The sequence below is a fragment of the Mixophyes fleayi genome, chromosome 2 (assembly GCF_038048845.1).
Source record: "Mixophyes fleayi isolate aMixFle1 chromosome 2, aMixFle1.hap1, whole genome shotgun sequence".
NCBI classification, from domain to species: Eukaryota; Metazoa; Chordata; class Amphibia; order Anura; family Limnodynastidae; genus Mixophyes; species Mixophyes fleayi.
Window position 1 is genome coordinate 140,015,965 of NC_134403.1, and position 13,132 is coordinate 140,029,096.

Here is a 13,132-nt window from a genome sequence, read left to right on the forward strand (position 1 = left end):
AATTAATAGCGCAAGCCAATCCTCTGACAAAATCAGTAATGAAACGTGCTAGGAAGAGACTTGTCACGCCACTAGTCCCAGGCGAGAGTATACCTTTGAGCTATTTTGTAATTTTGTTTACATATCCAATTGGATATTTTATGAGCAGGTATATTTATCTGATTTGGTACATGCAGGGGGAAATTCAATTACCCCAGGAATAACACTGCGCTAAATCTATTACCATTAATATGGTACATTTAACCCAGATTTCTGCTCGAGCAAAAACCAGCATTACAGATTTCCATGGTTATTATGCGCACTATTACCATAGTAACAGTAATAGTGCGCGCACCACGTTTGTTTAGGCAGTAACTCGGCCAATTGAATCACCCCCATAGAGTGTGTGTGATTTTAGCAGCTTAAATCAAATATATTATACCAAGAAGCATCCCCTTGTTAATCTTGTTACAGAAATACTATGCACATGAGGATTTGGGAACTGAAAGAGGAAGCCTCAGGCTGTGAATGTCTTGATATTATGAGCAAGATATAAAAGCTCCTTGCAGATACATTTCTGCTTTGGATTATTATATTTCTAGCACTTTATATTCACTTTGGGGCATATCCAATTAGCTTCTGAGAACACGCCACATCGCAGCTTTACCTTCACAACTCTATAGGATGGGAAGGGAAACCTGCGGTGTAACGGTATCGGGAGAAGGTAGCCGCGATCCCGGAAGCTAATTGAATATTCTCCTTTATGTGCAATGTTTTAAACAACTGGAGAAGCACACTGTAAAGTCTCTCTCTCTTTAAATTTACATATATAACACACATTCAGTCTTTGCTGCAGCCAGTATTGCCACAATGTACATATTTATTAATTTCCATTTATTTATGGTTAGTGCCCTAAGTGTGTTACCTGCTGCCATCTCCTGATTGACCAGCTGCACTTGCAGATTGAAGATTTGCTCATGGACTTTGCTGTGGGACAATTTGAGTTTCTCTCTTCTATTCACCATGTAGCACAGATTTCTTACCTGTTCATATACAAAAAATAAAATCAATCTATAAGAGAGTTTGTACACAGACCTTTTTGGATTACTTCTTTCTTAAAGGGATACTAACCTTAAACCTTTTATTATTATTTGTACTTAAAATAAAAGGAATGTATATACTAATTTTGCTAAATACTACATATTTTGTGCTATCCCCCTGAGCAGGGTATTAACAAATTCAGGGGGCTGGGTCTGATTTGTCATTCTTGGTCCATTTGTGTATTGATAATGGCCCCAATGACCAAGCTCCTTTTGTAAAAGGATTATGATTAATGGAGAGCTTTAGAAGGAGTTTAAGGGATTTTGGGGAATAGAGGGTAAATAATGTAACTATACTAAAAGGTGAGCACCATCAAATACACTAGGTAAAGTCATATAACAATATTACATGCATACAGTAATTCCTTAATACTTACAATTAACAAATACAAACATAATAAACCATATATTGTTAAAATCCCTTTAAATATAACAATAGAACAGAAAACTACCATATAATAGTCCTTAAAGAAACATTGTACATACAATGAACAATATAAAATACATACAAAATAAGGTATGCTTAATGCAAATTAGGACAGAGTCTGGCTGTGCTTCCAGTTCATGGATTCAGTTTTAATTCTTTACATTTTTTTTTTTCAAAGAAAGGAATGATCATGAGACGCTGCTATTAAGCCTTATAATGAACATCAGGCCACGTTATGAAAGAAGCCAACAGTGGCAACATAAATGTAACACTAGCCTTACCCTCTCTAGATCTTGTCTAAGGTGCATGAACATCCTCATTCTGGTATGAATGCTGTCCTCCTTGGGCTGCATCAATCCATTCTGTTCATCCTCTTTAGGTGGTAATAGCGGTTTGTTAAAGTTACTTTTCCGCTTTAGCTTCCAAAAAGAATATATGAAGTCCACAGTAAGTTTGGGTAATCCCAGTTCAGCTGCCACATCATCTACATTTACCATAGTGTAAAAATCTTCCTCCAACTCCTTCAGCTTCTGAGCTCGCAGGCTGGTTTTTTCACTCTCACTTTGCCTGTTGTCAATAAGAGCTTTGTCAGACTCCTCCTGCTCTCCTGCAGGGCAATGCTTGTTCTTGCTGTGCTTTAAGCAATATGACTTGAACTTTACTTCGTCACCTTCATCAAGTATAGTCTTCATGTCCAAACTGTGTTCAAAGGCGCAAGTGACGTGAAAGGCTGTGATGCAGCTCTTAACAGAGCACTAAACAAATAAAATGATGAAATGAATGACCAAGATAACAAATAATTTATTTATGACATCAAAAACTAGAAGAAATGAAAAGAAAAAAAAGCTAAATAAATTGCACTGCAAATATACACATCTTATTAAATGTACTCTATGGAACAACCCAAATGTTTTCCCAGGCATGTCCTTGACCCAAAATTTCCACGCAGCTGGTACCATAAATAATATGGGATATACAGAGCGTGTGGTTTTTTTCTTCTCTGGTTTTGTTTCAAAATATTGTCTATTGTCATAGCAGCTGTCCATCAATCCTATTTAAGGCACATTTGGGTGTGGCTCACAAGCCAGCCCTTGCTAGATGTAAACTCCTATACCTGGGAGGTGAGTACATCTGATTTTAACTGCATTTTAATGGTGTTTAAAAGAATATACGCTAGTGTATTACCTGCATATAATGAGGTGCCCTTAATGATGGGTTGCAGGCTTAAATGTTTTGATCAAAATATAAACTAATACCTCATGTTTTCATTTTGCTAGATACACACAGATATTCAGTGTTAAGGATAAGCGTCGACAACTGTATTTTGTTTTGTATACATATGGGCACTTATATTGCTACGCAGCCAATACCATATACGGGATATACAGAGCGTGGGCTTATTGCCATGCAGCTGGTACCATATATAATACAAGTTAACCCGTGCATGATACTCATGCATTCTAGTCAAATCAAGCTACTTAAGGTGTTAAAAAGGTTCTTGTCATGCATTTGGGCCTAGCCCAGGCCTCCTCAGGGGAAGAGCGTTACTTCCCGACGCAAGCGCCCTTTTTAATGTGTGTTCATGAGGTAAAATTACCTCACGAAAATGAGTTTGAGCCCTCAACTCATAAATTTAGCCTTTACTACCCCTCCCACGGGGGGGAAGATGGAAGTTAACTGACTTCACTATTCTAATTTTTTTGTCAAATAATGTCAGTATACCAAATTTCAGGTCAATTGGATGAGTCCTTTCTGAGAAAATAGTTTTTTCCACACACACACACACACACACACACACTAACATACGCCGCTAGGCTTTTACTTTTATAGATTAGATAATGCTAAGAATTTAGTAGGTCAGTGTATAACTCCGCCCAGCAGGTGGCGCTGCAGCTTGTTGTCTTTTTTTTCACACACAGACTAACACACGCCACTAGGCTTATATATATTAGAAGGGATATACTGAATGAGGGCTTGGTTTTTCTCTGGTTTTATGTCCTTGACCCACTTCAACCAGTGGATCTCTGCAGGATTTCAACATGTAACAGATGTGGAAGAATATCACCTTCCTGACATCCAGCAAAAAATATCCTGAATACATCCAAATTAAACATTTCCTAACAAGATCTTGAGCTTTTGAACAAATCTGTCTTGGATCCCCCACATACAAAAACATGATTTCAATACTATACAGTAAATTAACTCCTTTAAATGTACCGCACCATGCGAAATAATGGGAAAGTGATCTGGACGAGGACGGATGGGGGCAGATAAGGGAGAGTATCGCTAAGAGTTCTATTTCCACATTATGTAAGGAAACAGACTAAAATATATGAAAGGTAGCATTAGACTGCTAAGAGTGTAAGCAAAATGTTCCCTACTTGAGACTATAGATGATGAAAGAACTGTGGATCACGTACATGATCAAGGGTGGATGTCATGCATCTTTGTTGAATCTCAAAATCAAGGATGTAGCTCCTGTGATTAAAAGGCCTTGTCTCCTTCTTAATGATCAGCATTAGATTCTCTCATATTTGTAACCTAATATGGACTCTTCTAACACTACCATACTCATCTTCATTTTTTCACTCCCCATCCACTTCCCTATTTTTAATATTGGTACCCAACTATGTTACTACATTTTCTTTAATTTCCCATGCATAATGATGTACCGTAAAAGGAAAGGTTGTCGCATAACACTAATTTACTATGTACCTTTTCCTGTACAATTATATTTTTTGCTGCCCATTTAAATAAAGTTGTTTTTTTTAAAAAACATGGACATTACTAAAATTATACATTATATTTGCATTTAACTGTGAAAAGATACAATCTAATTTGCCACTTTACTAGGTGCTAAATATTATGCTTTAATTTAATTCTTAACAAAAAGGTATAACTAAGAACTACATTTGACTAGCATGAACAACATTAACAGAGACTTGAAAATTTGACATCAGGGCAAAGCAGCATGTGTCTTTAAGACTGATAAAAGCCCATAATTAAGCAGTTTAGAGAAAATTATTCTGTAGTCCAAATATTCACATCGACCAACTGAAAATAAACACTGTGCACTTACCTGTATGCAGGCTCCTGTCTTCAGCTTGCAGAGACTGCAAACCAATGCCCACCGACTGGGAGGGATGTGTGAAACCTTTGTAATTGGTTCCATCCTCTCAGGGCAAGCAATACTGACCTGCACAAAAAAATATATATATATTTTATAACATATACAGACAGACAACACCCCATTACAATGAACTGGCAAAACATTTTTCAGAGAAAAATATAAGCCCTCTGAAACAGTCTAATTACATCACCACAAAGCATGAAAATTGGTTAGAATATCTATTTATCTATACAAGTAAGGGCCGCACAACACATCCAAAAACTCAATAGTGGGTGCCAGGTAATTTCCGAACCAGACAGCACTTTAAAAGTAATAATAAACTTTATTTTTATACAGAGTCCAAAATGAAGCTGTTCCATCATACCATGCATAGCAGCAATATATATATATATATATATATATATATATATATATATATATATATATATATATATATATATATATATATATATAGTTTTCACGCAAGTTTTAGTGCTAGAACAAAATATATATCTATTTATCCCTAACCCACCAGGGCATTGTGAGGTGGGTGTCCATGGCTTTGACTTGCCTTTGTCAAATAGTCTATCCTGATGTCATCTCTTCCCCAGGTAAACCCTACACATGCACCCAGCCGCCCACGATACACATATATATATATATATATATATATATATATATATATATATATCTATATATCTATCTATATATATATATCTATCTCCACACACACACACACACACACACTGCAATTGGGTTTACAGTTCATTTTAAGCCACAAAGCTACAAGATCACAAACTGAATGTATTAATACATGAAAAAACAAAACAGAAGCGTGGAAGCCCTGTCCCTGGGAATCATTTCTTCTGCACACCTGGCATCCCTCCAGATAAAATGGGCCTCCACCCAACTTGTTGAGTAGCCTACAGAGTAGTGCTGGTGAGCCCTGCCTCATCATTATAGCACTTCAGGCTGCTAACATTATTCATTTTCAAAGCCTCAATGCCTTTATTTATCTGGCTGGGACTTCAACTGGCTCAGGCAATGGGTGAAACTATACTTCAGAGGCAGGGAAGATATAAGGCTCACTGTGGCCAACCCTACATCTGCAAGCTTCCACTGTTTTCATCAAATGTCCCAGGCAATACGCACAGGTTACCAGTAAAAGAGAGCGAGATGAACATTACTGTAGCAAATAGACAGAAAACAAATAAAATAATAATAATATTGCAAAAATACCTCCGGTATCCAGAGAGCACAGCTCACATGGGCCCATTTGGTTCCAGTTCTTGTGGCTTTCATGGCTCCTCCCCTCTTAGGACACAAAATACACTGTGGGTGAACACCTAGAACACAGGTACGGCATAGCCAACTGCCTTCTGGGACCTTCAGGATGCCATAACATGCCTTCCAAAACAGATAAACAGAACTTACATAAATCTCTTTGCAGGCTATAATCTTTTATGAAATGACTACTACAAAATTGCCGATTACAAGGGCTACACTTATGCACATTCTTACTTCATAATGCACCTTCCATACAGTTCTGACATTTATATTGATTTTTGTCAGATCCTGGCGTTGACATGTTTAAGTAACCCATTTTTGCCTAAAAGGCACTGACTGTCCTAGCATTTCAGAGAGTTTAATTAGAGTTTGACAGCAAATGTAATCTAGCAAATTTCTGCATACAAATCAGACAGTGTCTAAATACACACACACATCCGTATCTTGAAAGAATAATATTCTTATATTTGCTCCCATTCCTGACATATCTCAATTTACTTTATGCAATAAATGACAAAATATGCAGAAAGAAAACACCACACCCAGCTGTACACTGACAAGCAGCATTTATTTAAATGACATCTGCGTCAAAACCATGACATGCAGAATTTCCACACAGACAAAAACATAAAAGCATATTGTAGTGATTTCAGTGGGTTTTATTTCAGGTATCTGATTAAAAAAAATAAAAAAAAATATATATATATATATATATAAACCAGTATAAATGTTAATGTGGGACCCCTTTTTCCATTGCAGCTCCAGTATGTGTAATGCAGTATTGTGAAGAACAGCCTCAGACAATGAAAATGCAAATTTAGTTTTTAAAACTGTACTACCACCCAGTAAAATAGGTAATGCAGGGGCCTTTTTTCCCCCAGGGATATTTAAATGGAGGCAGGCTTGATTGCAGCTTGTGATTAATCATCCTACTCACACCCCTCTACCCGGTTTTCAGCCAGGGAATGGGAGTGCCCGGCACTATCAGCTTTACTAGGTAGTAGTGCAACTTTAAACAATGCAAAGGTCTAGCTTATATGACATATTGGCTTCCATGCAGCATTGATAACAGTATGTAAATAAAGCTATACATTTGATGTGTCTGTGTATCAGTCCATGTGGTTACACAAAAAAACAAAACAAAACTGTGCCGCTTCTGTATATTGCATCTAACCATCCATAGAGCACCCAAAGTATCTCCAAAACAGGAAGCCCACCTGGTGCACACAAATGTTGCACCTATCACAGAACACCATATCATTGCCTTCCTCGCTGTCGGGGGAGCGGCACACATCACAAATGACATCCTCGTCATACTCTATGCCCAGGCCCTCTTCTGTCTCTATGGCATGATTCATGTTTTCATGGCATTGGCGTTCCAGCACTTCCAAGGTCTTCTCCATAGTGCTCTCATCCACGGGAGCACATCCTGTTGTAACAGCAGGACAGGGAGAGGCTGCATGAGGAACTCTCAGATTCAGGGATTACATTAGGCTATGTTTTACTCTGTTTCTCATTCAATTTCAGCCCAAGCATGCACCAAGACTTAAAATAAAACTATGCTGAAAAATACTTCTTTATGTAATATAAACATCACTTGTCCTTGCGGTTATCCTTTAATATGTGTTACGTATAAATGTGACTCAGCTTTTCCTATTCATATATTATTGGTGCTATAACATGTATTCACAATAAGTATACTAAAACATGAATGAAAAGGGAATTATGCAGCTTTGTACAACCCCTACTAGTTGAGCATATATACCCACATTTTCCCTTTTTGTGGGGATCCCCCTCCTCCAGACTACCAGTTATTGGAATACAACAAACTGGTAATGGTGGATATCAAAAAAAAGGTAGGAACACCCAAAAGTCTTGTACAATTTGGGGGGATAGGCATGCCTAATTAGCAGGGGTTGTACAAAGGTAAACATTTCAGTTTTAATTTTGCTAACGAGACAACTCATAATATTAGCAGATACCACAGAAATACCTGCAGTACAGTAGGCAGTGACTGAAAGTCTTCCAATGGAAGAACCATGCGTTCAGTGTCTCTAGAAATGCTTATACATGCTATAAAAACTTATATATTCTGCACTACATAAAGAATGTGCATTGTAACTAATATTTTTATATTTTGCAGGTTACTTTGCTAATCTCATATTTTAATATGCAGTGGTAGACAAACGCATTACAGAATCACCTTTTATATTTGGCAAAGTGGAAGAAGAACTGCAATCTGAGGAGACAACCATCACTGGAATTTGCAGTTACATGTGTCATTTGTTTTTAATTGGAAGTAAAAGTCAGAATGGAGCCAACTTCAATGTATAACAAATGTAAGAGCAAGTGTGGCTCACCCCAGAGCCAATGGTGCAATCCAATATTGTCTTAAAAATAATCCGGCCAAGCACAAAACAGGCAAACTATATTCAATTCATAAATCAATAAAATCAACATCTAATCAATACTTAATGCACTGTGCTAAAAAATTAACAATACAACTCATAGAATCCAGGGGGCTCAAGGCAAAACCAACAGCAACCCCGTATGTGCCATGCGTCCGCTGCACAAGGCTCCACACCCAAACCAACATGCAAGTCAGTTCATTCACACATTCAGTGTATTGTTACAGTAATGCAATCAATCAATTTAATTGAACAAACATAAAAAGAACATGTAAAACTGTGAATCATAACATTCAGGATAACAACCATGGAAAATCTTTGAAGAAACAATAGTGCATACATATAAAGAAAAAAAGTCATCCATAATTTCACAAATATCTTAAGCACAAATATATAATTTTTTTGCCTTGTACATGCTATATAGGGTATATTCTTAATGCCCTAAGAATAGTGCCAAGAACCTGATTGCATAATAACCCTGACAATTTACACACTGCTCCAAGTAAGCCAAAGCAACTATTATTCAGTGTTCTCACTCTGCATTCATGTCCAGGGGGAAACTGTTCTCTTCTGCAAAATCCAAAACACTCCTCCAGTATCCAATTTTCTGAACAAATCACTACCATTAACACTTCAACACACCTTTTCTATTGCATGGATTCTGGGTATACAATGAAGGTGCTTGAACATATCATAAAATTGGGGACAAAAACAATTTCTTTGATCATTTACCATTTTGCAAAAAGGAATAAAAATATGGGCATGTGAGTTGTATAGCGCACTCACGGGTTGCCACAAGTAGAATTCATTCATATAGGCCCATAATTAAATTTTTTAGCTTAACTAAAAGAATGCAAGATGGATGAAATTTATAGAATTCAACCTACATAGGGGGGTGACCCATTGTTTGCTCATATGCTTCCTTAATGGTGTGTGTGTATGTGTTTGTTATAACCTCTCCTGAAAAATCCACGGCTTCCGCCAAGTCCATTGCTTGATCTTGAAAATCCTGCCAAATTGAACAAATGTGTCTAAGATACAGACACTGGCCTACTGGGATACATTTCAGTAGATACTTGGGATAGCAACTGTGAGCTCTTAATACAGTAGCAATAAAAAGTATTCACCCCCACATTTCTCCCATTTTAGTTTCTTACACATGGACTCAAAATAGATCTATTCAGTCATTCTTACCACTGGTCAACACACAATACTGTCAAATACAAATAAGTTTTTTTCTTAAGTACAAATAAAAACAAACAATAAGTGATTACCCTTTTGCTTAGATACTGTAAACCCTGAAGCATTCAGTTGTCTTTAGATATCTCACAAATCATTGATCACAATCTTGCTGCGTACAATTAAAGAGTTTCAAATAACTTAAAAATTACTACCACTTGTACGTAACAATTGGCTAGCACATTTCCAAACAAGAGCTTCATCATGGAGATCAAAGAAAAGCATGAAATCAGTGGAAGAATATGAGAAAATTTCAAAACCGTTCAGTATCCAAAACCTCTAAAACATAGCATTCATCCATGAAGGGCACCAAGAGTCCAAATGCAATGCTTGCAGAGTTACAGTCTTCCATGGCAGAGATGAGAGAAACTGACAACTACAGATTATTATAGTGGCTGGACTTGGCAAGTCCTGTTGCTGATTGAACATCAGTGTGAAATTGATAGACTACATGGAATAAACACTGCAATGTTTTCACCTATTGATACAGTGTATCTTGCACGATTCTTTGCCGGGTTCACTTATGATCCATAAAGCCAATAATTGAACTAATTATATATTTCTGAGAAATCTCTTTGGTTTATTTTTAAATGTATTCATCAGTGGGATCTAATTATATGTCTACATGGCTCGGATTGTGCCAGCCACAGTATTCAATGAAACAAAAGAGTATCGGCATCTATACTTTTGTCTGTATGTTTTTTTATGTTCTATATAGGTTTATAAGATTACTTATCATATATAAGATAGTAAGAGATTTATTGTGTAGTAATTATTGTTTGTATATTTTATTCACTTCTAGTGCCTCTAATTATCACCACATAGGAACGGGAGCTGATTAAATCAGCAGAGTAATAGCACTTTGAATTGTATTTAAAAGGACTGCAATAGTGATTGTTCTATGCCCCTGATGAAAGCATGATATACTGGGCAGGGCATGACTTTGTAATGTATTTTGTCTTCTTTTTTCATTAAAATGGTAAATATTTTTTTATTCTTGCTTCCCATGTGGAGAGAGTGTAGTGTTTTGGGAGATGTGGTTCTTACCAGGCAAATGAACTACAGTGCATGGTGACAAGGCAGGTGAGGTGACATTTATGCAAAACGCACAACACTGTAAAGATGGAAAAAGACAAAAGAAAAAACATCTGAAAAAAAAAGGTAAAAAGAGGTGTGCAAGAAATATTAATCTACTTGGGCACTCTTTTATACACACTTATGATGCTTTGTTTTTTTCCTTGGGAGTTTCTTGGGGTCAAGATAGACATTTACAATATAAGTGACTGAATACTAACGTTTCCCCAACTGAAACCAAAAAGTTACTGAAAAAATGAAATAAACTTTAACAAAATTAAAATAAATGACAATCCATTGCCGACTACATCTTTAAATATAGAGTAGGTGATGCAATGGTTTTGGCTACCACTGTAATTAGACATGTGAAATCTCTGTCTAAAAAAAAATTATTCTCCTTGTGTTAGGGGTATGGACTGTTACATTCTAAGAATTGTGCATACTGTGTACTCTATTTTAACAACATAAACAAGTAGTTATAGGATGCCAATCTTGGCAGCAACTTTGTATGTGGTCTGTAATTACCCATGTCCGTCAGCTCAAGGTTGCACTGTTGAAGCCAGAGCAGGTCCATATCATCAAGATCATATCGACACATGCTTTCCGCCAGCTCCAGTATGTTGATATATCCAGGCTCTGTTGGCTCCTGGCTTGAGCAGTGGATGTACTTTCGTGGACGTGAATAAAGCACCTCCTTCACTTTTTCTGCAATGACCCTAAAGAACATGGGAGAAATAAAGCCTTTCAAACTACAGTAGTAATCAACGTAGACCCTTAAAAAGGACCAAACACATAATCATAATAATAATAATAATAATAGCATTATTCCTATGAAGCCAGCCTAGCCAATATAATATATGCAAGTATTTTTTCATAAACACTTATTATATATCATTTAGTAACCACATAAGTGAAGCAGCTGCACATAGCTCCAGTTTCACCTGAGAGAAGGTTGTGGGATGGTATCTGGGTTAGCTGGTACTTGGACACCCTTCTCCCACTCCTGCTTCCAAGTGTCTACAAAACGGAAATATTCTTCCATGTTGACATGTTGGGAGTCTGGAATCTTCATGGCACTAATGAGGTCTTTCCGGAATACCTAGGACAAAGCATAAAGGCATGGCATTTAGAAAGGAAAATTACCTAGGATCAGTTTTAGTCCGGACAACCACACAAGTAGGTCTGCTTTGCTAAAATAAATAAAAACAAATACAAGTTTGCTTATTGAATATAATTATTCCAGCTCCTCTTTAACCTTTATATTTTAGCAAATGAGATAGACCATTTAATTATTAACAAGGGGAGATTTGGAAACTCCACTATTAAATGATACATTTGATTTGCAGCAGCATATAAGAACAAATCTCTGACAAGCCTGTGGGAACAGAGCAATGAAAGTTTGAATAAGCCATTGTTGTTTTGAACATATTCATTTTGCAATCTAAAAAACAAAACAAAAATAAAACCATTAACATTTTTTTTATTGGTGTCTGTGTTTAAAGGAATATAGATTGTCAGCTCCGCTGGTGCAGGGACTGATGTGAATGATAAAATATGCTGTGTAAAGCGCTGCGTAATATTTAGACAGTATATAAATGATTTATTAACCAACTTCTCGGCAGTGTCTCCTTAATGTCAACGACCTTGATATTTTACTACAGAAGTTTTATTAAACAATCTATAGAATGCCCCCACTATTAACAATGATTACTTTTAACACTATATATGGATTATGACAAACTACACAACTAGCCTGCAGCTACAATTTACAGCCTCTACTAAAAACAGTAAATAGGTCTATGGTAACTTTCAACTGAATTCCCAGTGGTTTACAATCATTTAAAGAAAAAACAAGTGTGAGTATATCAATACAAGGGATAGATGGGCAAACAGAAAAAAGTTGTAGCGAGACATGAAAATACTCTGACAACTTTCAAGCACATACACACTTTAATTAAAAAGGTACATCCTCTAGAATATACACTTTTGATTAACATACTGTACACTAAAGTACAACAAGAAAGAAATACAAATGTCCCTCTCTTCCCATCCACAAAAAATTACTTTATTGGTTTTATTCTGTGAGAAGACACAAGGTGTCCTGAATAGAAGTAGCAGCTGCTCCTGGCAGATATCCCAGGCTTGGCAGAGTATGTACCAACAGTGTCTGACACTAAGCATGATGAACTACTCTGTGGGAATGGATTAATAAACCTGACATTCAATCTATAAGTTATGGACATTCAATAGTATTCTGCAGCTAATACCTACATAGCAAATCACAGGTAACAAATTACAATTCAGATTTACTTTTACCAATGCTAAGGAACCCAGTGACATCGGGAGCATAAACAGGCTAATATATGGAGGAATATATGGAGGAGCCAACACCATAACCATTATATGCACACTGCACCTGTTTTATGCCATTAAAGACCTTTCTAGTGATGCAGATTGAACCTCCCTCCCTATCATTATTGCATGTTCAATATACATATGCAAAATCTAT

The 13,132-nt window shown here is 36.6% G+C and overlaps 1 protein-coding gene across 1 annotated transcript in view; it reads right to left on the bottom strand.

Annotated features, from left to right (window-relative positions):
* Positions 1-13,132, bottom strand: part of JADE3 (jade family PHD finger 3) — a 56,788-nt gene that overhangs the window by 8,196 nt on the left and 35,460 nt on the right. Inside the window, exons 4-10 of the mRNA XM_075200079.1 lie at positions 11,565-11,722; positions 11,149-11,339; positions 7,120-7,331; positions 5,855-6,022; positions 4,586-4,702; positions 1,788-2,261; positions 905-1,022 (exon numbers count right to left, since the gene is read on the bottom strand). Coding sequence (XP_075056180.1) covers positions 905-1,022; positions 1,788-2,261; positions 4,586-4,702; positions 5,855-6,022; positions 7,120-7,331; positions 11,149-11,339; positions 11,565-11,722 — 1,438 coding nt within the window. The remainder of the gene's footprint in view (positions 1-904; positions 1,023-1,787; positions 2,262-4,585; positions 4,703-5,854; positions 6,023-7,119; positions 7,332-11,148; positions 11,340-11,564; positions 11,723-13,132) is intronic.